Raw genomic sequence first — 26484 nt, forward strand, 5'->3', positions numbered from 1 at the left:
AGCACTAGTTGCTTCGGAGAAATAGTATCCCCATTTTAGGAGGGATTTAGCTCTTTTCTGCCAATCCAATGTGACAACACTGGCCTGTGCCAGCAGGCCTGACCGATAACTGGGTCCCTAAACAGGTATATGAATAACCCCATAGCACACTGTCCCAAAGTCATTCCCCAATCTTCCCTTGCATTGGCATCCTCTCCTCTTCTTACCTCTTCAGGGTAACAGAAAGGCCTCCCTCTTCACTTCTGTCGGCTGCAGAAAAAATGTCCTCTGCAATATCTACTTGATGGCAATACTATTGGTTAACTTATTTAAAAATGTTGTTATTGAAACAACTTTTTAATTCACATTTTGTTGTTACCTGCTGTAACACCGGTTACATGCATGCCACGGCTCTGGTTGTAACAAAATTTAACAAGGCTAGTAAGACCATAAACCTCTAATTAGCAGACTGGAAATGATGTACATTTTTTGAAGTAGTACATCTTTGCTTGTGCAGAGCCCAAAGAGATGACAGGGAAGTGCATACTCTTTGTTTGTTTGAGTTGAGTTTTAAGTCTGCTATATGCACAGAAAGGCTAATTGGGACTGGACCTACAGTTTGCAGTGGATCAGAACCACTATGTGCCTTCACTGAGTATCAAACATGGGATCCTTTGATTGCAATGTGACAATGTTACCACTACGCCATCAGGGTAGCCCCAGAAGCTGAATTGAGCCTGCCAGTTCAACTAATGTGGGTTCCAACATGTGAAATGTGTTTCATATTGAGCATATACATGCCCTGTAGCTCAAGCTCATGGTAGGGAACTATTGCTATTTCTGTTTTGTTTCAAATTGTTTCAATTCCATTTTTATGAATTAATGGTTACATGAAGTAGCATGGTAATTTGTGAAGAACTTTATCGCAAAACGTGATGACCTAATATCATAGTATATTGAAATGGTTAATGTAATTGTACTTCTTGATTACGTGGAACTTTCCAACACCATCCACAAGTGATGAAATTCTCCAATTGAACATCACTGGAACAATTTCATCACAGCAATGGCTACTTGGACATTTATGAAGTACTGTATGTGCTCAGTAATAAATGTTCTGGTAAGTTTACTTTTATAAGCAACAAATATGAATTATGACTTTTATGAACCATGAAAAATGAGATCAACATAGTGGCAGGTATCACATTGCCTTATTACATTAATTATGCATTAAAATTATTCAAAGTTTTGGAAACTTACTTGGAATATTCTGTCCACATGGTCCTTTGGTGTGTCTTCCTCTATACAAGGTGTAGTTGTATTCACTCCCATCAAATCGTAGATGGCAGTGATAACATCCGTCATCTCTTCCCTCGTTACGAACCCATCATCATTTACATCATATAAGCTGCAATAAATTAAAAGATATCTTTAATATCTAGTAAGAGATTATAATTATATAAAAATACACAAAAGATAAAAATAAATTATGAAGAAGTTTTAAGTTACAGGAATGTGTTTGCCATGTGGCAGGCATGCAAATACACAATTATTTGAAAAAGAATGCAATACAATGGTATGAGCTGGAACAGAATAGAAAAAAACAACTTATTTGAACAGCTTAATGTTATATTGGCATGCAATGTTAATTGGACATTATCCATTGTTTGGTCCTTTGAAACTATTCTTATTCTAACATTATGTTTAGAGAGAGCACCTCCTTTCTCATCTTCAGGTGAACAAATGTATTTTTACTGGTGGTGATATATATGCCTTACTTTTCTCCAAATTTAGTATGGGAAATTATTTTCCTTGCTCCTAAAAATTATGCTCAATTTCGACAGCCATCTTCTAACCATAGTGTAATTGAGCGTGTGGAATGTGGGTGCTTGTTGTTTCAATTTGAGTTTGTAGGTATGATTGTGGTAACTGATTGTAACTACTTCCAAAATAAAAGAGCTAAAAAACTATACTGCATTAAAATAGGTTTGGGTAACATTGCTCTCAATTTATGAAAGTTAATTTTGGAAAGGATTGAATTCTAAAATAAAATCACTTTTCCTTGAGCTAATATTTTGTTCAAAATTATCCACTAAATATATCAGTGAAGATATGCTCCTATTATTTAAGCTATATCAGTTTAACTCCACAAGGAACTGGTTTAAATAGGAAGAACTTTGAAAAGCCAGTATTGAATTATATACTATTAGTATGTAAGCTTTAATGAATCTGACTAGTTTTACATACAAATAATGTGCTGAAATAAATATCATTTTTTTGTTTCTTTTTTGCTCAAATATATATGATGAGCATCCAATTCATCTGTTTAAAAAAATATTGTAATTGTTTTAAACATCTGGGAAAGAATACTCACCTGAAGGCCCACTTCAATCTCTCATGGAGGGAGCCTTTGACGAGGACGGAGAGGCCCAACATGAAGTCACCGAATGTGATTGTTCCTGTCTTGCCCCGGTCCAATGTGCAAAACACATAGTGTGCATACTGACTGGAGTCTGGAAGAAAATATTGCCTTATGTGTACTTGAATTCATGTATTTCATGCATATTCCAAATAAACTACAATTCAATATTGTGTACCTGTTCATTAACATCCACACTAAAAAATACAGGAAATCTGATTCATGGTTGTATAGTTTAACAAGCTTATTGTGATTCTGTACAGAAGGATTTTAACTCTATTGCTTTCATTGCATGTGTTTAACATGCTGAACCACTACGGAGCAATGTGTTACTTTTGGAAGCAAAGTATAGTTAACTCTGGAGGTACCAAAGCAACCAAAAGTGGTTGGCCCAATGTTGGGCCAACGAACTGAAAATAGTTGGCCAGATGTAAGAACATACCATTGAGCAATGGAAATATTGGCAATGTTTCCAACATTGGACCAATGTACTGAAAACTAAAGGTAGGTTTGTGTTCTGATACATACATAATTTATCATCAGGCCAAATGTAAACAATAGTACAAATTATTTGTGAAAATAAAAAATAATACACAGCACTTTCTCAGTCACAAGGTATGTTTTCAAGGCACCATACCTTCAAGTGGTAGCACAAAAACTTTCTAGAGTTTACTTAGTTTTCTACCTTTCATGGAATTTAGTCTGCACATAACATTGCTTAACCACCTTCACAATAATACCTGTAAGAATGTTCATATTCTACTACAGGAAAAGAGACAAACCATAAGTAATTCCCAACACAACTTTCATCCATGGCAGCTGACAAAGGACTGGTGAGTGACTGCAAGTTAAAAATAGCTTCCACTTTCATTAAAAATATATTACATTTCCAGTATGTGCTGTGACTGAAATATTCGAAAAGGAACACAGATATATGTAATTCATTTCACTTTCTAGATTTTACAGCATACCCTTTAAAGTTGTTTTAACATGAGAAAATTGTTTTTAAGACTGATTTTAACTCACTTTTCCATGGTTGAACAAAGTTGGCTACCAGTGTTGCCCAAAGTAAGATCAACGTCAATTTGCCAACCAATGTGAAGTCAACCTTTCGCACCTAAAAACCGACATTGGCCCAACGGTTGTGGTTACTTGGGTAGTGAACCCTTCCTGAAAATTTATCCTGTCTTCAGTAGACAAATTCTACTGTTTTCAAATATCTTCTACTGTGTACTGTGAAATGTACTGAAATCCTATTGTAGATCTACTGTACTCTACAGCAGGACTGCTGTACTGTGCAGTAAGGCTACAGTACTGAAAAAACCATGTAAATTATAATGCATAATACTTGCTACCATATATTAGAAAATCATTTATTGACTCTAAGAATAGACAAATTAATTCTTGAAACCATATTTTCAGTGATTGTCAAGTGAATTGGAAAAACAGTACTTGAACTGAATTTCTACTGTTTTTCTAATGAATACTACTGAAGTCAGATATATTTTAATTAATAAGTTACTACAATTCTTTCTTAAGATATAACTCAACCATATAACAGCTAGTAGTTTGAATACATGATCATATCAGTTGATGTTTTTTTCAGCATGGAATTTCCATGGTTATTATTATATCTGTGTCAGAGGCATATATTCCGGGCTATCCAGGCTATCTGTGAAGCCCAGACTCAGTGAATAAAATACACAAAAAAATATCTATCAGAAAATGTGCATGAAATTATTCATTTCAATAAGAAGATGAACCTGATTTCTTAGAGAAGTTCGAAACATTGCCCGCTTTCTTTGAATTCGCGAGATGCCTGGTCGAGCGCCGGCCGGTAACTCCACAGGGGTCACCGTAGTCAAGCTTGACAGGACCCTGATCAATGTTGCAAACCAATTTTTCCCAGCATGCAATTTCCCCAGGATCGGGGAATTGTGGAGCCAAACTGTTACAGGAGAGAGAACAGCGTTGCATATGGTGGGGGTGGGGGGGGAACCTTCTGAACTTCCTCAACAGTCTGGGTCAATGTTGCAAACCAATTTTTCCCAGCATGAAATTTTCCCGGGAATGGGGAATTTTGAAGCCAAATGATTGCAGCAAGGGGAAAGTGTGTCACATGCAGGGACAAGAACATCATTGAACGCTTTCAGAGGAGTTGAAAAAGAGGTCGTTGACCTTCAAACAACTAGAGATACAGTGGGGAGTAGAAGATTGTTGGCTGAGAGGGAATGGTTTATGAGTGCATCTAAAAATTACCGAAATGAAGGACCAGTTCTAGTCTAGATTGCGTCGAGTGGTCTTGGTGCGTGGAATTTATTTAGAGGCAGCATGTGAATACAGTAGTGAGTGGATTGTATTTTTGTGAATGATATGTGCTGTGTTGTGTAGTGAACTGAAATGAGGGACATAATTAACAAGCTGTCTATTCGGTTTATGAATGACGATAAGCTCCAAATCTTTGTGGATTTTTCTTGTATGTCCACTTTATGAACAGATAAGCTAATGGGGATCGGACCTACAGTTAAAGTTGTATCTAAACCACCATGTATCGAAACCGGGACCCCTTAGTTTCAAGGCAATGACGTTACCACTGTGCCAACAAGGAGTACTCCAACATAAAATCGTGAAAATAGTAGTTAGGTTGAAATTTTATTTTTATTCTCGTATATAGGCCTACATAATATTTCACAATATGGTCTTCTTATTTATGCAAATAAGAATGAAATTCTTGAAATCCTTGCCTTGCTGACAGTGTACATTTCCATGTTTTATTTATGAGGTATATATTTTTAATCACAGAGTCACATCTCTTCAACCCTCCACCCCCAAATGAGTTAAAAACACAAAAACACCCCCACCAGCAAATTTTTGTCTATTCGAACACTATGATATTGTGCGATAGCCCAGGTTCTTAACCCAGTATACTCCACTGATCTGTGCAATACAATTGCAGAAAGGTAAAGGTAAAAAAAAAAAGATAAAGTGTTCCCCTGAGCTTATCACCACACCATGAAGGCGTATAGGGGGTGCGGGGGTAATGCCCCACACTTTCTTGATCCGGTTGTGGTTGGGGGTGATATGATCAGCATCACGCCCCTTTACCCCCCAAGATTTCCCCCAGGTACCCATGGCATTCGATGCTGGGTGGGTGCTGGGGCCACTTCCAATTTGGAGAAAGGAGCCATATTATTTTGACCAATGTAGTCAACAGTGTTTGCTTGTTTTGGTTTTTCAAGCATGGGTCAGGTCTTCATTTAAACTATTTTTTTTTTTTGCTATTTTCGTGTTAATATAGGAAGAACAATATGCCAATTTATGTTTAAAACAGTATGTTTTTCAATTTTCTACAAGTGTGTTAACCACAATGAAGCTACATACTTAAAAAACGTGTTCACTTTATTTGATTTCTTTGTTGTGTGAACGTATTCCTAAGTTCCACATGCTTTACCATACATTTATTTTAGTTGTTTGTATGATTTTTCCATTGCATTTTCAGTTGTATAGATAAGAAAATTTCATTACTGACAAGAGTACTGTTTTCAGACTGCAATATACTGAACACAATAAAAGATGTTAGTTGTACAATTATATTACTGAAAATATTAAGAGTACAGTTTAACTACTTAAGATAAAAGAAACAGTTGGACTACCAAAAACAGTAGAAAACATTAGCAGTACAGTTCAGCTGTTAAAAACCTTGGAAGAAAGTAGCATTACAGTTCATCTACTGAAAACAGTAGATGTTTCAAAACACCAATTGATCTACTGAAAACAGTAGACAGAAGTTTCAGTAGGGACCTGAATCATTTTGGTCTCAATCCAAATACGTTACACGTCGCATTTGTAGTAAACTCTCAAGTTCAGTTTTAGTAAACCAAAAAGTGAAATGTCCATGAAACATTATCATTATTATCATCACAAGTACAATCAGTGCTCAAAATGAAGGGAGATGTAGGTGGATGGTATCCCCCCCCACCTAGCACATTGTTTGCAAAGCATTCCCCAGCTCTCTCACTGTCACCATGTTAAAGCATAGGAGCAACCCAGCTAACACTTTCAAGCATTGAGTACAATGCAGCACTTGAAACAAACTTCTTATATTGGGTCGCGTGTCTAACAAAACGAATGAATTCATGGAAGATAACTGAACTCATGAACTTGGTGATACAAGTTATTTTACAGACTTAAGGAATGCTCTAGGCCATCCTTTCTCAACCTATGGGGCGCGACCCACAGCTGGGTTCCGAGGGGGCATTTGGTGGGTCGCAAAGTCAGGCTGAAAAATGTATTTACTGTGTCTTAAAAACCTATTACATTTAAATTACTAAGATATATTGTTTTAACTATTTAAATCCAACACGTGTTTTAGGTAGTCTAAACTCTACATTTTTGTTATTCATCGAAACGCATTGGCTGCTTATACTATGATGCCAAGTGGTTTCAAAACTGATTTTAACCTAAAAAAAAGGTAAAGTGTTCCCCTGTGCTTAGCACCATGCCATGAAGGCGTATAGGGGGTGTGGGGGTAACGCCCCACACTTTCTTGATCCGGTCGTGAGTGGGGGTGATGTGACCGCCTTTACCCCCCCCCCCCCAGGGTTTCCCCCAGGTACCCATGTTATTCGACGCTGGGTGGGGGCCGGGGCCGCTTCCAACGTTAGAAAAGTTCCCGGATTTGAACCGGCCGGGGATCGAACCCGGGACCTTGAGCATGGTAGTCAGACGCGTTACAGACTTTTTTTTTTTAACTTTTTTATTATTACTATTATTACAAATTACATTTTATATGAACATGGTTAAAAATAAGATACCTTCTTTTTATTCATATACAACCTTTAAGAAATTTGCATAATTCTTTCTATTATAAACAATAGTGTTTTGCATTAATTCTTGTTGTAAGAAATCTTTAAAATTACATGCGTACTTAATATTTGTGCAGTTTAAAGTATAGTAAATAGAATTGCTAATAAGCCATTGTACTGCATTCCATTTGGTTTTAGGATAATACTTAAAATCTGGTATTTTTACAGTCTGTGTCGTATAATTAGCTGTTGATGTACGACATATTCTACTTAACATGTTTCGTAATTGTTGCCACATGGTACTTGCGTGACGACATTTAGATATTCTGTGTTCTATTGTATCTTCCTTATTGCACACATTACATAATGACGTGTCACTGAATTGAAGTCGATGTCTTTTACTTTTGGTATCATATTTATCATGTACTAATATATACCATAAGGATTGAACCTTGTTAGTTAAATGTTTCGCCCAAACATTCGTCCACACTAGGTTCCATTCTTTATTGGGCGTTTGTTGCTCTACTTTCGTTGACTGCGTATTTAGGTCAAGTGCCTGGCGATACAAGTCATTGACTTGTAGGTTCGCTATCGTACTTCCTGCTCCCAGTCTGTACACACATTCTGCAATAGAAGGTAAACGATAAGCAAAGTTTTTCGGGATAGCTGCTGTGTGCATTGGCAAGGTCAAGGGAATTTTATCGAGGATAGATCGTAGCACTATCGCTGTGTAGCTATCTGGTTGTTGTATAAGCATCTGTAGATTACGCGTGTTGAACAATGCCGCTGCTTTCCATTCCACGTGCATTAGTCCCAATCCACCTGCCGTTCGCTGTTGCACTGCAGTGTTATAAGCCACTCTGAAAACCTGACCTTGCCACAAGAAATACGTAGCTAGCGATCGTAAACGTGTTGCAAAAATTCTTGACAAAGGGAAGAGTGCTGCAACAAACCAAACTTTTGCGAATATGTATCTGTTTAAATAATGCACTCGTGATATGAGCGATAAATTTCTTAACACATTGGTTTTAATCAATCCTTGTATGTTATTTATTATTGTTTCAAAATTTATATTGATCGTCGATTGTAATTTATTCTGAAAAACTATCCCCAATATTCTTACTTTATCTTTAGTTACAATTTCACGTCCATATGTTAAGTTCGTTTGCTTTCCCAGTGGCAACAAATACGATTTTTTATAATTAACTTTTGCACCTGATATTTGCATGTATTCATTTAGACAGACTATAACTTCCTCATAATCAGTCTTCGAGTTAATGAAGGCTGTTACATCGTCCATATACCCACATACATGTAAATTATTTTCGCAATATCTCAGAGATGACAATTTTGTTTGAATTATGTTCAGAAAAGGTGATAACGATAACATGAACAGATATGAACTTAACGGGGATCCTTGTAAGACTCCTCTTTTCTCCTGTATTGTCGATGTTACGAACCCATTAACAAGTACCTTAATATATATATTTCTAGTTAATAGTTGTACCCAACTAATAAATTTGTCACCAAATCCAAGTTTTTGTAAAACTAATTTTAAGTATTTATGGCTAACACAATCATATGCAGATGCAAAGTCAAGCGCGAAAATAGCTGCTTCAGTGTCATTCTTCTCTTCATATGTTGCTATTATATCTCTAGTTATCATTAATGCTTGGTGTATAGTGCCAACACTTGGCATTCCATATTGTGTGTTACCTACTAACAATGACATATATGGTTCTAACCTATTTGATATTATTTTTGTTAAGATTTTATACTCAACATTCATTAGATTAATTGGTCTGTATTCATTAATTGTTATCGGTCTCTTTACCTTAGGTATTAAAACAGTCACTCCAGTACTACAAGTTTTTCCTATCTTAATTTTGTGAAATACCTCTTGAACCCACTTAGTTACTGTGGGTCCTATAGTAGGCCATATCTTTTTGTAACCTTCACTTGTAATACCATCGATACCTGGTGATACATTTCCACGTAAACTAAAAACCGCTTTAGTTATTTCATCCTAAGTAAACTCTTTTTCTAATATATTTCTATCTTCATCCTGAAGTATTGTGGGTATATTATTTATTATTATGTTTCCCTCTATTATGTCGATCGTTTCTGTTTCAAATTTTTGTTGAAAATGTTCCTTTATTACTTGTTGTATTTCAGATTGTATTATAATTTCTTTCCCATGTTTATTTTTAATTTTGTTTATAATTTTTCTCTGACCTCTATTTCGTTCTTGTTTTATATGATATAATGTGGTTGTTTCTCCGTGATCAAAGGGCTGTACCTTACTTCTTACTTGAATACCTTTTATTTTATTTCTATGGAATCCTAATAATATCGCCTGAACATGCTTAATTTTATCTTGTACTGAATTACCTTGCAATACTTGATATTTTAATTCATGCAAAACACTATAGTAAAAATTGTACATACTATTTCTGTCTTGATATTTTTGTTTTCCATAGTTTTTACAAAGTTTTTGGAATTCTACTTTAAAGCAACTCTCCCACCACTCCACAAGATTTGTCTTATAAGTAGTTTTTGTTGACCACGTCTTCCATTTTTCTTGAAAAATTACTATGAATTCCTTGTCTTGAATCAATGCATTATTTAAATGCCAGAAACCTGGTCCTCTACAAATATTATCTGAATCTATTTTGATCCTAACTATATATGCAAAATGGTCTGTAAAGCAAATTGGGAAAGTTTGCACATTAGAAACATGGTGCTTAATATTATTAGATACATAAATTCTATCAATACGCGAGGCATGATTTGGTTTGATGTACGTATAACCTTCTTCATTTCCTTTAAGATATTCCCATGTATCAACTAATTGTAATCCGTCTATTAATGCCTTTAAAGTTGGGGAGTAGTTGTAACCTGGTTTTTGATCAGTGGTTCTTAGAACTGAATTAAAATCACCTCCTAAGATGATAGATGTAATATTACCACTTAATTCCGCCGCCACGTCTTCTAGAAAGAAGTGGTTCCGCTGTGTTCTGTTTTGTGAACCAGAAGGTGCGTAAATATTACAAAGTTTTATTCCATTTAATATTGCTGTTATTATTCTTCCTGAATAGTAACATTGTACCTGTTGTATCGGTATTCCTTTACGAATATAGAGAGCTGTACCATGATTTTGTGGAGTAAAATTATTATACACATCATATATGTTACCGTCTTCTAAATATGGAGTTCCAATTTCTTGCAAAAAGGCTATATCCACATATGCTTTTTTAAGGAAGTCTAGTAAAGCTTCCTGCTTAATTTTACTACACGACTTATTATAATTAATAGTAGCTACTGTATAGGTCAACATATTATGAATGTATAATGAAAAACTAAGGATTACATGTATATATATATAAATATATATAGAGTTATAAGAAAATACTCTTTTCCAGTTCATTTTAACTTAATCTTATTCTGGCTATATATGCAATATTTCACACCAATTATCAAGGCCAAACTATGTGTTAAATTATTGTTTTGATTTACTTAAATCACCTACCCTGTGCCTAGATCTTCTTTTCGCTAAGTTCATGTCGCTCACTTTCGCCGCACTTTTAGTCCGTTTTTTTCTACCAGTTACATTTTCCACTACAATTTTCATATTTACACTACTACTCTCACTATCTTCATCAGTAATTAACTCACTATCCATATCGTCTCCCATTGCGTTTTGTTGTTCTTCCTGTCGTTCTGCCGTCGTCTGATCCTTAATGTCATTGGTGCGTACCACGCCATCCTCTACGACTACTTCTCTCACTGATTCCGGGTTGGAGTTTTCTTTCTTAGTTACCAAGCATGGTGTACCATCTTCCTCTGGGATCTTCGAAGCCGCCACTGTCACTTCTGCTTCTTTCGTGGTGTCTTCTACGGGGTTGGTAGGTGTTCCGTCATTCTGGGGGTTAGGGTGTCTTTCTGTGTGTATTTCAGTTGATTCCAGCCGATTCTCAAGGCTAGTAGAAGGTGTTTCACTGGATGGAACTTCTTGGTATGATCCTTCTCGTTGTTGCACCACTTGACTGTAGTTTCGTCCTGGCCTGAGAGGAACTCTCAGGACAGTGGGTTGACGAAGTTCGCACATCCTACGTTCGTGACCAGGCTGGTGACAAATCTGGCACGTCCGTTGCTGTCCATCATAGATAACGTGACACTGAAACGAGCGTATTACTAGAAACGAAGGGATTGGTTTTGTGACTTCCATTTTAGCCACTCGCACTCCATTATACACTGGGTATCGAAAGTTGCCCGACCATTGTTCTTTGTCGACACTATCGACAGTTCCAAATTCTCGCAGTTTTTCTTTCACGCTATCATCGTCCATTTCCAATGGGAGATTAAAGACACGCACAAATTTCACTTCCCTTCCCGCATCTTCTAATGACACTTTCACACTATTGCCATCAGCGTAACGAAACTCCATGTCAGGCCCATGTTGTTCTAATAGTTTTCTCATTGTCGCTTCTCTCACAAATTTAATATACACACAACGCAAAATTGACGGGAGTTGTATTCCCATCAATTCGTCAACATGCAGACGGAATTGTCCGTGAATAAATTCATGGATATCCGTTGCCCTCGGTTTAGGAGCATTCACTGGAAAGCTTATCTTTATCGTATTGAACCTATTCATTTCGTTATTCTTATTTGCCACTATAGTACTTACAAGTTTATCGATTTGTCTCCACTACCAGAGAACGATATCAGCACGTCCAACACCCACGGCGTCTACCGAGGAACTACGACCGACTGAGCCACCGCGGCCACCTTGGAGTTAAAATCGCAAACTCTAACAGTTGGGATGAAAAGTTCGTAGGCTAACATAGTAAAAAATATTTTTTTTGACAAAATTCGATTTTATTATTCAATATAGTTGCCTTTGAGGGCGATACAACGATTATAGCGGTCATACAATTTTTCGATGCCATTTTTATAGTACGATTTCTCTTTAGCCTCAAAATAGGCCTCAGTTTCGGCGATTACCTCTTCATCAGTGCTAAATTTCTTTCCAGCGAGCATTCTTTTAAGGTCTGCAAACAGGAAAAAGTCACTGGGGGCCAGATCTGGAGAATGTGGTGGATGGGGAAGCAATTCGTAGTCTAATTCATATAATTTTGCCATCGTTTTCATTGATTTGTGACACGGTGCATTGTCTTGATGAAACAGCACTTTTTTCTTCTTCAAATGGGGCCCCGTTTTTTCGTGATTTCATCCTTTAAACGCTCCAACAACGCTATGTAATAATCTCAGCTATCTCGATCAACTTCACTTTACGATCATTTAAAATTATTTTGTGTACTTTTTTTATGTTTTCGTCGGTAACAGCCTCTTTGGGGCGTCCACTGCGTGCATCGTCTTCGATGCTCATTTCGCCTCGTTTAAATTTAGCAAACCACTTCTCAACGGTTGATTTTCCTGGTGCAGAGTCCGAATAATGTTTATCAAGCCAAGCCTTGGCTTCAACAGTATTTTTTTTCGCCAAAAAGCAATGCTTTATTAACACACGAAATTCTTTTTTATCCATTTTTTTCACAATAACAAAAGCTGCTTCACTCACGAACTAATTATCCGGCAGGTGTGAAATTTATACACGTATCTTTTGAAGGTTAGTACTAAGTAAAAATCACATGGATTTAATTCTAGTAACGTCATCTATGAGTCAGCCTACGAACTTTTCAGCCCAACTGTTATATATAAAAGCTCGTCCATTTAATTCAAGACTTTTACTTTGCTGTACGATGAAATGGGTAGGGAACATAAGAAGCTTCTGCTTCTGACGCGCACTCGAATACGGAGCCCATGCTTATGGGTCTCATGAAGTGTAATATCCTTCAAGGTGGGTCCCGGACTGAAAAAGGTTGAGAACCACTGCTCTAGCCGAAAGCATAGCCACAACGTTTTGTTTATAGAAAGTTTCCACATGGCGTCCAGTGGAAGGTATGCCCTTTTGGCAGACAACTCTACTGCAGGCATTGTTACTCACTTTAATTGTATTTTAGGAAGAATTGAGGCACACTCATCTTGTGCATGTTGCTTCATATCCCTCTCTGTTCAAATTAAGTAGTATTTTCCGTACTACGTAGTGCAGTTTGAAGCCATCATACATGCATTCTCTGCAAGTATCAGACGATTTTAAATGAACATACCAACCTCCCGGTGCGTAAATTCGTCCGATTTTCGGATCCCGTCCATTGACCTAAAGAAATGGGTTTTGCAAGGTAATACTCATGGATCCCACTGTACAAGCAATGCAAGCACTGCTTGCACTATTAAAATATTATTTAATGTACTTATTCCATCGCAATCGATTTCACAAGAGTTTACGGCCTCAAACTCCTGCAGCAGCCGGTCGCAAGCAGCAGACTCTCCGCTTGCGTCGCAGACACGGTGAATCAATGTACCCAAAGCATATGGGGACGCGTGAAATCTTATTGGATATACGGGCCTCAACCCTCACAGAGAAGCTGAGCTTCTTAGTGCTTCTCGGAAAGCAGAAGGAAACATTGCCAGCGCACCAATAACCAATGTGTGTCTTCATGAGCACATAAAGAAGATCACAAAAGTACTGATAATTAATAATCATAAAATAACTGAAAGAAATCATTATCACTACTCTAAATTTCATGTAGGTCACTTAAATTACAAATTATTTTGTGTTTCGCGAATTTGAAAACGTGTCAAAAATTTGACATTAGGGATTGAGGCAACGGTAGAAAGGGCGAGCGCTTGTGATTCCGGGAAGAGGAATGTCTGCACCCAGCTCGAATTACGGCACCAGTGTTGAGAGCTACAGTGTTGGCAACTGTCAAATTATTTACACGGTAATTCTAGTGAAATATTTAACAAATTTTACAAGTAGATTGGGGTGGGAAAAAAGTATATGAAAAAGGGACTATCTTCTGATTTTTGTAAACATATCGCAATCTAAATCGTATACATTGTACACATTAAGAACAAAGGAACATTTTGTATTATCAATGGAACTTTATTACAAAAACATTGTATACATACTCATTCTGTTGTAATGATTCTGATTCCACAGCGTAATTTTTATCTCCAAACTAATATATCTTCTCTCCGGTTAGTGATAAAATTAAGAAAATAGGTTGGTATCACTTTCTGTTGTTTCAGAGCTTTCAAAGTCATCTTGTTTGGATGCTTTGTATTGGGGAAAGAATTTGTGACAAGTGAGTGTTTGTTGCTGGTGTTTGTGTTCTGAAATAATCGAAACGAACGTGCACTTGGGAGCGGTTGATACGGCAAAGTGCTGGTGCTTTATTGTTTGAGTTTTTGCACAGATAGGTTAATCAGGACTGGGTCTACAGTTTAATGTGGGATCCGAACTACCGTTGAATGTGCCTCAACCGGGTATTGAACCCGGGACCCCTTGACTACAAGGCGACATTTCCACTACACCATCGGGGAACCCAAAGAGATGAGTGTATTATTTAGCAAATATCTGCTTCATTTAGCTCGAGGGAGAAAAGTGTAGAAATGATAATCGTGGAAGAGAAGCGACCAACATCCGATTTACCTGACTTTAAACAATTATCTCCGAGAGGCTTTGTGCAACACTTACAGGAGTCGCAAGGTCGTTGGTGTACGCATGGAGACAAGCGCACGACGTGTACAAATGGTGTCGCGAAAGTTCCGCTCAGCGAAATATCCGCTCACACTTCCAAGAACCATTAATGAACCTCCCCCACCCTAAAAGGAATTCAATATTCATGTATTATATTGGTAAATAGTTGAAATATCTTTCAACTATTTAGGCGTGTTTAAAATCTGCTTATATAAACTTCGTCATTATTTTCTTGCTAGAAAGCTTTGTCATATCATCGGTTCATCGAGTTTACTGCAGCTATTGTAAGAATGATATCGCTCTGAGACACGGTCTAATGTTGCCTGTTTCTTCGTACCTCTTTACTGTGTTCTCGATTCTTGCATCCAGCTTTTGGTATGCAGTTTTCCTTCTCTTTCCCTCAAAATTTATCTGTGATGTCTAGGGCCCGGGACTTTATGTCCTATAAAACTGTAAAATATATGTAATTATGTCATATAAATAGGAAAATATATCATGAAAAATTACAAATATGTCCGAAAAATGCAGAAATATTCCCAGTAAAGTCAAAAATATGTACAACAGTACTCTCGAATTTCTCCCATACCCGATAGAGTAGAGTAGGGGCTGTAATGTACCGAATGTTATTTTTACTTTTGAATGATTTTTGTGAAAAGCGAAAAAGGCAAAGAAATGAGAACGAAACTTCTTTACTTCCCGTGCAACAAGGAGAGAGAACATTTTTCCTCAATAATGTTTGCATGGCTTTCAATTGTCGGCGGGATAAAAAAAAGTGGGGTATTATTGTTCTTTACTAAGAAAACACGGCACTTTTCTTCCTCCGTAATTTCCATATCCTGCCATCGACAATATGAACTATCCGTTGTGATAAAGCTACGAATAAAACATTATGAAATAACCGATTATGTGCGAGAGAATTACGAAAGTATACAGAAGTATGTCTTATTACAACAAAATTGAAGAAATATTGTGAAATATGTCAAAATATGCTTTGTCAAGTTTGTCTATTTCTACTAATTTTCATCAGATATGTAAAGATTTCACCCCAATATTAGATCCGAACCCAAATGAAAAATATGTTATAACATAATGTCCCGGGCCCTAGAGATGTCATTCATGTCCACAAAGCCTGAATTTTCCGTTTCTTTCTTCAAGCAAAAAACCACGTCTCTGATCCTGGGATTTGGTCTTCCAAGTAGGTTGTTTAGGCGATTAAGCATTCGCAGTTCGGTGCCGTCTCTTGTAGCACGTCCAAACTTCGACAGGAATTTCTTTATTTTCCAGCCATCTCTCGACAAAATAGTCAAAAAATTCCGATAACTTTGCGTGGACGGGAGCCTCTGATAGGATATCTAACCAACCATCCATTATGTCTTCAGGTTTCAGGAATGCTAACGATGGACACATTTGAATATGATGACGATTTCCTCTTTTTTCGGTATTCTCGTGTTAAGCCAAGCTCTTGGACCTTTCGCCACATACATACTTCCATATGGAAGTAGCAGCCATCCACTTCGAGGAAGGAAACACTTCTTTGAGGGCTGTCCTTAGTAGTTGTAAGAATCTCCATAGTGCATAGTTGGTGGCGAAGGGGTGCATTGCTCTCAGCGGTAAGTCATACGCAGGTGTGCTTCTTTCCTTCAGGAAGCTGAGTGCAAATTTCGCAACATTCCATTTGAGCGAAATTTTCACCGAGCGCATTTTTCATACAATCGTATAAACAATCAAGTAAGTGGCGGATCGTAACCATACATTTGCAATTATCTCGCAAACGGTTCGTTTCCGACCTATGTTTACTGAGATATCTTTGCATCTACTATCGGCTACAGCCGGATTGCGCACACTTTTCCGGTTTTATCAGTGGTATCTGATAAGCCGTTGACAAGCTGTCACAATGTAAAGGATTGCGCACAAAAAAATGAGGCGATGTTGTCACATGTAAAATGTTCTCAAGCCGTTCACACTTCTGTTGTGTTTGCTTGTGTGTGTGTGTGTGTGTGTGTGTGTGTGTGTGTGTGTGTGTGGATTTACATGTGTTTTTGCAGTCATTAACCTAACCTAACCTAACTTTTGAGTAAATTGGTATGATTTACTATTTTTTTTTTTTCTAATTCTCTCTCTCTTCTTGTCTAAATAACTAACTAACTAACTCTCTAGCCTTCTTAAACCCGAAGGTTCATGGCTGCAGCAACACAGGACTTCCATCTGTCCCTATCTTGAGCAAGATCTATATACTATTTTCCATCCCTACCGATTTCCTTTAGGTCAATCTCAACGTTGTCCCTCCATCTTCGTCTTGGTCTTCCTACAGGTCTCTTACCATCAGGTTTCCCAACAAGAATCCTGTAAACTCCTCTTTCCTCTCCCATTCGTGCCACATGGCCTGCCCACCTAAGTCTTCTTGATTTAATCATTCTAATAATATCTGGACATGAATACAAATAATTTAGTTCTAAATTATGTAACCTTCTCCACTCACATGTCTCATCATCCCTTTTAGGTCCAAATATTTTCCTAAGGATCTTATTTTCAAATAAATCAATTTTCTTGTCTAAAGAAAAAAACAGTTTTGCACACAGACGTCAAAGCTTCCAAAGTGGCAACGTTCGATCAAAATGTGTGCGCAAGACGGGTCAGTGAGATTTGTGCTCAATCCTGAATCTAAAGTGTGCGCAATTCGGTTGCGGCGCTACTATCGTGTACTTTTCACCTTTTCAGTTTGCGCTATCGCTTCTGTATAAACTCCAATCTCGTTCTCCGAGGTCTTGAAAGAAAAGTTTCGATCTGGTCTTGAATCTTGATATAATGCAAATTTATTAATTTATTCCAAGTTTCAGATACAACACTTCAAATGGCCATTTCACATTGTCAACTGTAATAGATATCACACAAAAACAAGTGAAGATGATTTTAGGTAAAAGCAAGAAAGGTAACAAGGTAATAAGACAAACAAGAAACAAACAAAAGACCTACAGATTTAGTGTTATTGACCCCCGTTCTCGCCCGGACTTCTCGGCGGGAATTTTAAATTCAAACTCTCTCTTTGGAGGAAAATTGTTATAACTCGGGCACTAAGGAAGCAATCTACTTCGAATAAGTTTTGTTTTGCAGCTAAAACATCAGAGCATGCAACCGTGTACAATACAGAACGCCGAACCAAGGCAGGGAGGGTTTGGTGGGTGCGACCCCCGAATTTCAATGGAAAAAACATAAAAAAATGAAGTTTGCCCCCCCATTCTCCCGCTATTTTGGGGATAAGGCGCAAACCTTAGTATTCTTTTCAACGAATGGACGTTTCCAATGAGAATTAAACATGTTTCATGTTCTTGGGTGCCATACAAGTTGAATAATGAGCCAAAATGTGAAACTCTTGTCGGAAATGTGGCATGGATATGTTACGGAGGGGGGAGGGGGAGGGTGAGAGGGGGGAAGGTTGATCATAAATGTAAATTTCCCAGGCTTGCTCCAGACCTGTGTCAGAGTTTCAGAGTATGAAGATCCAAAAAGCACATTCATTTCGTAATCAGCACCATTATATCATATAGTATCATCGGGGCAGTACGACCTTATTCTGATGATAGCATATGGTATCATCGGGGTTTACATTAATTTCTCTTTGAATGGATACATTTTATTTGATGTTTCCAAAAATAATTATAATGCCGTTTATTTCTTTTGGCAGGAGTTACTGCCGCAATTGAATCACATGCTAATAAAAGGAAACCTTTGTAAATAATTTGAAGCATGTGTGATTGATGAAACTTAGGGGGGGTGCAGTATAAAAGGGTTTTTTATTTTGACTGAAAACAAGTTTACTCCTTGCGCGCACCTGCTGACGAATCGCACATGTTTGTTACTAGTAGGACTTCAAGTCAGCCCTTATCTAACCCCCTCGCACTAATTTGTGTCACTGAGAGGAACAAACTTGTTTACCTTTTAAAAATGAAAATTGTTAAATCTGGGAAAGCTGGAGAGAAGCTATTTCTGCAACAGTCTGATCTGAAGAATGTTATAAGGTGGAGGAACAAATTCAAGTGTTGAGGAATTCTAAAAACAAAAATTATTGAAACAAAATCCTGTGTGTTCCTATGACCTTTGCCATTTTTACCGGACACCGATACGAATTTTACTTTGGCCATATTTTCATTTACCATTTTCACTTTTGCCATTTTACCGGACACCTAAATAACACCCCCGCAAGCTCTGCGGTACGGGAGGGGAGGCACAAGGGCTTCGGGGCAGCAGTAACGATGATAAATTAAGAAAGACCGATAGTTCACAAAAGTTTTCTTTCGGCGTTAAAATATATTTTCAACCCAACAAATTTTATTTATATGTTCTTACAACTGCAAACAGAAAATGTTAATAACTAGAAAAGTAGAAAGTGAATTATCAGATTAGAAGAAACCCTTCATTAGCTGAATAGTTCAAGTCATTGATTACGTCACCGAAGGGTAGACGACCGTGTTTTAGAAATTGTAGCAAATCAAGTAAACAACAGATTTCAGAGTTTGAAACAAATCAAAGAAAGCTTCACCTTTATAAGCTCCACCGCCCTAACGAAATACAGCGATAGTCAGCCAGTGGAATCCGCTACTAATTTCTGGGAGATATATAAAGGAGAGGATGTATCTTGCACTATAGCTACAGAAATTGTTTGTTTTCGGAATGTAGTGTGAACTGAAATCAAAAGGAGAAACAAGTCGAACATCAGCGAAATTGCAGAATTCCTCTTGATAGAAAACAAAATTCTGGCTAGCATCATTCCTGACGTATATGTACTGCTTCATCAACTGAGAGGTCGTTTTCGAATCTAAAATTGATCAAAAATTACTTGAAGAGCACAATGGCAAGAGTGAGATTGAGTCGACTGGCGCTGATTAGCATCGAAAGAGATCAGGCTAGAAAAATGGACTTGACCAAACTAGCAAAGGAATTTGCTTCCATCAAAAAACGCAGAAGACTGGTAATGTGCATTTAACAATATTGTAATTTTTGAAGTAACAGTGTATTGTCATATGTCATTATCATATATATTTATCTACAGTTTGTCTCTTGTCTTAACCTTTCGTGCCAGTTTTTATATTGATTGAAATTACATATATGCGTTATTATATTTTTATATGTTTGATGTAAATGTAGGTGTGAATTAACATTTTAGAAAGGGAACATTAAAAAAAAAAAAACAACTGAAAGTTGCGGAGTGGCGCAGAGCGTGTTAGTTACGGTACTGGCTGTATAAGAGAAAGCCTAGCGGTAGAGTTGTGGAAGCGTTGAGATATAACACCATTAAGCCTTGTTTTCATGATATGAAAAACTCAATATGCTGACCAAGGCAGAAATTTATTTTATTATAAAACATAAACTAAGCGTAACGCTTTTATTCTAAAAGTGTAAAAATAATCACGTGATGCGAAAATAGTGTGTAGAATTGGAGATTTTTACAGTGTAGGGAAATCGCTGAGAATTTTTCCGTCCCGAACATCGGGATTTAAGAAATTTCTCATCCAGATCCCGCTCCTACCAAAATCTTTCTGTCGCACACACCCCTACAAATTTCTAAAATCCCGATTTGCCTTGATTTACAGACGCCAGTCTTCCTCATCAGATTCCGAATGATCTAATTTGGATTTGAATTGTTGTTTTATGTCTACTTTATGCACAGGAAGGCTAATTGGGACTGGACTTACAGTTTAAAGTGGAATCTGAATCTCTGTTCAATGTGCCTTCACCGGGTATCGAACCCGGGACAATGCGAATGGTGTGGTTCCGTTCTGGCACGTATATAGAACTATATTTCGGGACGGGTCCAAACTAAGTCTCTCAAATAATAATAGTTATAATAATAGGTTAATGTGTCTATTAATAATGATATGAACATAGGTCAATTCATAATAATATTTATTATTATTATCATTATTATTTTTATTATTATTATTATTATTATTATTATTAAAAAGATGAAATAAGAATTGAAATATAACAATATGCATTCACTATGTAGCTTATGACTTACTCTAATAGTGGCAAATTAGAAAACAGCTGTCCTACAAAATAAAAAAATATTGTAATGTTTTAAAAAATTTGAATATTTATTGCACCAGCTGATGAAAAGTTCTTGATCATTATTTTTATGCACATTTTCATAGGCACTGTCATTTCAGAGCTGTATAATTATAATCTTTATATACGTTCTGCGCAAATACATCAATTTCATGTTGTGCAACTAAACAAGCAGTTTGCCAAATTAATTTTGGACTTGGAAAGTCTTGGCGGGAAGTTTTGGATCTCCAAGACCTCCCTATCCGTACGTCCTTGGTCTTGTTCTGGTCTCAGCATTGTCTCGAATTTCTAGACGAGACCCAGGCTTGTTCCTCTCCGAGAATTTAGGTCATCTAGCACAAGATTCCATAATGATATATGAAATATATTATTTCAAACATGAAATATGGACCACATACGGTGGGGTAGTAACGAAGAACAACTAAAAATCTACTGAAACATAAAAGATCACCCTCCTAATAATATTGAAAGCTAATGGAGCATTTTATACTACATAAATCACATGAATGTAACCTAACATGAACGTGGAGTTCTATTAAATAATTGAAAAATGGCCGTTTTAATACAAGAGGAATATATTGATTGCAGAGTAAAAGTGAACTTGAGGATCGATAACGCGAGCTACTTGCATTTCATGTAGGTATTGCATTTGGTCAAAGCGCCACCTAGTTATTGAAGTGTAATCAAGTATCGAACAGTCTGTTTTCTCTGTCTACTGTCGTTCTCTATGGTTAAAGATCAGAGTTGCGCAAAGAGCGTTATAAGCTCTTTATAGTTGCTTAACCAGTGATAATTTACGTGTAAGTAATATGAATTGTGTACACAGAAATATCTGACATCTACGAGCACAACGTAATCAATGCAAACAATCTAGCTGCGCGCAGATCTCATAGCACTTACTAGAAATTAAACGCATAACGTTTAAATATATAAATATGTTGTCATAAAATAGTCATAATTTCAGGAGTTGGAAATTGAGTCGTGGAGTCATGGTCACAGTTTTGCAACATGATTGAGGCCAGTTCTTGTAAGCATACGGAATTCAAGCAGGCGAGTGGGAGAATTGAACCTTGTTTTCGATTTCACAGTATTCGTGGTTTGAAACAGAAGCTTACGTTATTTCACGATATTTCTTTGCACAACACAAACATGGCGCACACCAATAGCTACTTTTCAATAACAATTTCGGTGCTAAATCACAAGCACACAGATAGCTTCTTCTACCTGGCTAGCGGCCATATTACTCTCACGTGATGCTGGCGTCACGAAAACAAACGATAAGTGGATGTCGTAAAGTTAAAGAATTTATATATAAAACAGTACTAAATGCTTCCTGATAAAACAAAGAGTTCTCGATTTATAAAGCGTTTTATCTATTTCTTTTCGGCTCATCTGTATAATAATAATAACCATAACCATATAAAAAAAAAGTAAAGTGCTCCCCTGTGCTTAGCACCACGTCATGAAGGCGTATAGGGGGTGTTGGGGTAACGCCCCACACTTTCTTGATCCGGTCATGAGTGGGGGTGATGTGATCAGCATTACTTTGAAATTAACGTAAATAAAGTATGACTTATGTATAAATAAATAGGTAGATATACGCTTGGCATGTTTGTAAAAGTGACCATGTGAGTAATTTTGGTTTCAAAACTACAAATTATAATTCATTAAAATCTCGAAGGCAACGAGACTCTCGGGAATAAGTCTCGGTTTCGTCTCAATCTTGATAAGACTCGTTTAATCTCAACAAGTCTCGAAGGACTTTCTTTTCTTTTCTATTAAACGGTGTACTCATAAATTTATCTTTAACAAATGCAAGAAGTTACAGTTAGAAGGAATATCATTTTGGTAATATATAATTAGTACAACGTTTGGTTTCATCCATTTGTTTCACACATACTTCAGAGCATAATAAACATATACCACATTTCATCCTCATTGGAATATCTCTACATCAAAGAAGTGTATGGGCCTACCACATGGCGCAGTGGTAGCGTCATTGCATTGTAATCGAGGGGTCCCGGGTTCGATACCCGGTGGAGGCACAAGTGGTTCGGATCCTACTTTAAACTGTAGGTCCAGTCCCGATTAGCCTTACTGTGCATAAAGTGGACTTAAAACACCAAATCACAAATCAAAGAAGTGTAGGATCGATTCTTCCTCTACAAGATTTTTACTAAATAGGCATTTACTGTACACTTCCATTATACATGGCAATATAATTAAGCCTTGTTTCCATATTAAAAACACTACAATTTCTGAACAAGGCAGTTTATTGAGATTTAAAAACACTTTACACGTAACGTTTCTACCCTCTATCAGGGTGTTCCTCAGAATTAGAACTAAACTAAAAGTTTAGTTAGTTAGTGTCTTCCTCAGAATAAGAACTAAACTAAGAGTTTAGTTAGTTTAGTTCTTATTCTGAGGAAGACCCTGATAGAGGGTAGAAACGTTACATGTAAAGTGTTTTTACATCTCAATAAACTGCCTTGGTCAGCAACTTTAGTGTTTTCCATTATAAAGCATTCATATTTCTTTTAAAAAATATATGATACATTTTAAATATATTTTTTCTGCAGGAAGCTTGAAAACAAATAAAAATTCCTATTGAATGAAACTAGAAAGTTTTGTTCTAAGCTCATTTGAAAGAAGAAATAGAGAAAACAAGGAACGGTTAAATAAGTGATTTATCCACATACATCAAACACCCCCTAAACAGCCCCCCTATTTTCTCAACATCTCTAAATTTTTCCACAAAGGCACAATTTATGGTGATTTTGGTTCAAAATGTAACCTTTCAGCCACGAGTTGTGAGCTTTTGTTTATTAAAGTCCCCTTTATGTACAGATAGGTGAATCGGTTTTAAATAGAATCCAAACCACTACGTGCCTCCCCTAATTACGAAAATACGACCTCATATTGAAAATTCTGGATAAACCCCTGGGTTAAATGTTCTAACGTGTTTCTTAGCTTCACTCACAATCCCCACAGGGGGTGGGGGGGATTATGGCGCGGGTTGCGCCATCGAGATTTTTGGGTGGGATTTTTCCCCTTCAAATAATATAAAATTCAACATTTATATATTTTTTGCAAAATATATGTAAACTTTTACACCTTAAATGCACCAAATTTAATCCATTAGATAAAGAAAGGAAAGTGTTTAAGGGTATTATACAAGGGGGGAGGGGAGAAATATTTAACTCTTACATTTAGGCCTTAATTGGCACGTGGGTTCTTCGGGGGATTCTGAATAAAATTTTGGGGGTGACAGTATCCAACTCCAGGTCTTAGTATGGCAGGTATTTTAGTTAGAGGGGATTTGAGCATTAAATTGAGGGGGGTATCCAATTCTTGTGTATTACTATTGTCTTAGACTATTGCGGAGATTCTGGTGTGGAGTGAGAATTAATTTTTTGGAGGAGGCAATATCCACTCTTCAATATCATCAGTCTGTAAGTCTAAAATTAGCATGGAAATTTTAGTGGTAGGATTGAGTATTAAATTTAAAGGGGGAGATAGGAAGCACTTGATAAAGTGCTAAATCTTAGGTTGTCAAAGGATTTCTGTAGTGGAGAGAGAGTTCGAACAATAAATTTTGGAGACTGTATTTACCGATATGGTATCCACACGTTTTCGACCCGGAACGTATACCAGAAGAGAATCTGGAAATGATTAAATATCTCGGGATCCTAAGAAAGTATTGACACCCCATTAAATGAATATCCTTGAAAGCTTGAAAAGAAATGGATATAAAAATTTTCTTGCTCGCTTTGCTCGCAATAATTTCTTACGAGGATGCGTGTTTGGCGCTTTACTGAGGTAAATTTGAAATTTTATATTATAGTTGCATTACAAGATATACAATATTCTCGATATTCATTAATAACATCACTTCTTAAAATATAGTGCTTAGTGTTGGTATACTGCTTAATTTAAAGCAGGTTCGTCGTATTATAGTATGTATTATCGCCCTGAGTGTAAGAATTTCTAGCTAGGGTTCTGTAATGTCTTGTGAAACAATAATTGAATCGGTCATGTTATTTGGTTTGAATGTTCTATCTTTATATTAAGGTGTGTAAACATTTGTGTTAAATACTCAAACTATAAAATAAACACTAGTTATATGTATATTTACATAATTTAATTTACTACATTTAACCAATCAATGTGCTAGCTTTAAGTTTTTTCGAAAATCAAACAATTAAAAGATATGGACAATTTAACATGGTATTTCATTCACATAGACATCAATTATTATGTATTCACCCATACTATTTTGGGGGAGATTATGATGAACGACTTTAGGGGCGGTCTTGAATGATGGGCACCCCTGTTTAGGGAGAAGGGGCAGATCAAGTATAGTGTTCAGTAAAGCTAAGGAAAAAGTTACTTTCGGTAAACACGCTGACATGATTTTGGGGTGATGGGCTATTGGCCTTGGGGGGGATGGGCACCCCTGTTCAGAGGTGCAATACTGGATGTATAGAGATTCCGTAAATGTTCATAAAATTTTATGAAAATTTACAGCAAATGGTTAAGGTTCACTCCGACTGAAATGTGTATCCGCCAAATGAGAAACTCTCCTGTCCCACTGGTTACACAGGACCTACTTGATAGCTTTGATATACAGTACTTTGTCTTACGTGGCACTATTTTTTTGCGCTTGAGCTGGCCTTTGTATAGCGGAGTGGTTAGCGTAGCAATCTACAACGCCAGGATTTTGAATTCAGACCTGTGCACGAGTGTTCCTTGCGAGTGTCCCTTATCAATTTCACCGTATCATTACTCATCCCCATCTTTGCAATTCAGAATTTACTTTCGCGAAGAGAAGAACGAACACCAATTCTCAAATGTTTTGTATCCATGCGCGGTGACAACTCTTTCCTGTTATGTTGCAATACCCTCTGGTTGTATGCACTGAGTATGTTGGATAAAGGTCACGAAACTGTCGTTCACGAAGGTTCTATTCGCACTGCACGAATAAAAACAAACAATTTGGTCTTCCACGCAGCCTGTTCAGGGGATATTGCCGTTATCAACTTACGTTACCATCTCATGCTACACAACTAGCGCGATGACATTCTGTGCGTTCATCCAAGTTTAACCCATAAAATGAAGAGTCTATATTAAGCTCTGGAGGCGCCTATGGTATTTACTTATTTATTTGTCTTAAGGGCGTGCCGAGAGGGTAGGGGGGGATTGGGAATTCACCGCTCTGAAATAGTAACATTGCCGACAACCGTAGCGGAGTGGTTAGCACAGCGCTCTGTGACGCCATAGGTCCCGGCATGGCCATGGGTGTTCTTTGTGGGTGTCCCAGAAGATTCTATATGTTACATGAAATATATGATTATGTCAACTTCTCGTCCACGTAGTACACCATAGACTGCATTTGCAGACTAGTGATGCTCTGGCGTATGGAGAGACAGCCAGTACAATCCTGGGTGGCTCTTACTTTTGTACCGTCCTTGTGACTACCCCTTTATGTTTGTTTGTTTGAGTTGTTGTTTTAACTGCACTTTATGTATAGATAGGCTAATCGGAACTGGACCTACAGTTTAAAGTGGGATCCGAACCACTGTGCAATATGACTCCAGTTCTGAAATCCAGGA

General features: G+C 37.1%; 1 protein-coding gene across 2 annotated transcripts in view; it reads right to left on the reverse strand.

Annotated features, from left to right (window-relative positions):
- Positions 1 to 26484, reverse strand: part of LOC146002825 (calsenilin-like) — a 222820-nt gene that overhangs the window by 23602 nt on the left and 172734 nt on the right. For both annotated transcript variants that reach the window (XM_083140790.1, XM_083140789.1), the window contains exons 3-4: positions 2354 to 2492; positions 1240 to 1387 (exon numbers count right to left, since the gene is read on the reverse strand). In XM_083140790.1, coding sequence (XP_082996916.1) covers positions 1240 to 1387; positions 2354 to 2492 — 287 coding nt within the window. The remainder of the gene's footprint in view (positions 1 to 1239; positions 1388 to 2353; positions 2493 to 26484) is intronic.

The sequence above is a fragment of the Lepisma saccharinum genome, chromosome 19 (assembly GCF_977018435.1).
Source record: "Lepisma saccharinum chromosome 19, izLepSacc3.1, whole genome shotgun sequence".
Taxonomy (NCBI): Eukaryota; Metazoa; Arthropoda; class Insecta; order Zygentoma; family Lepismatidae; genus Lepisma; species Lepisma saccharinum.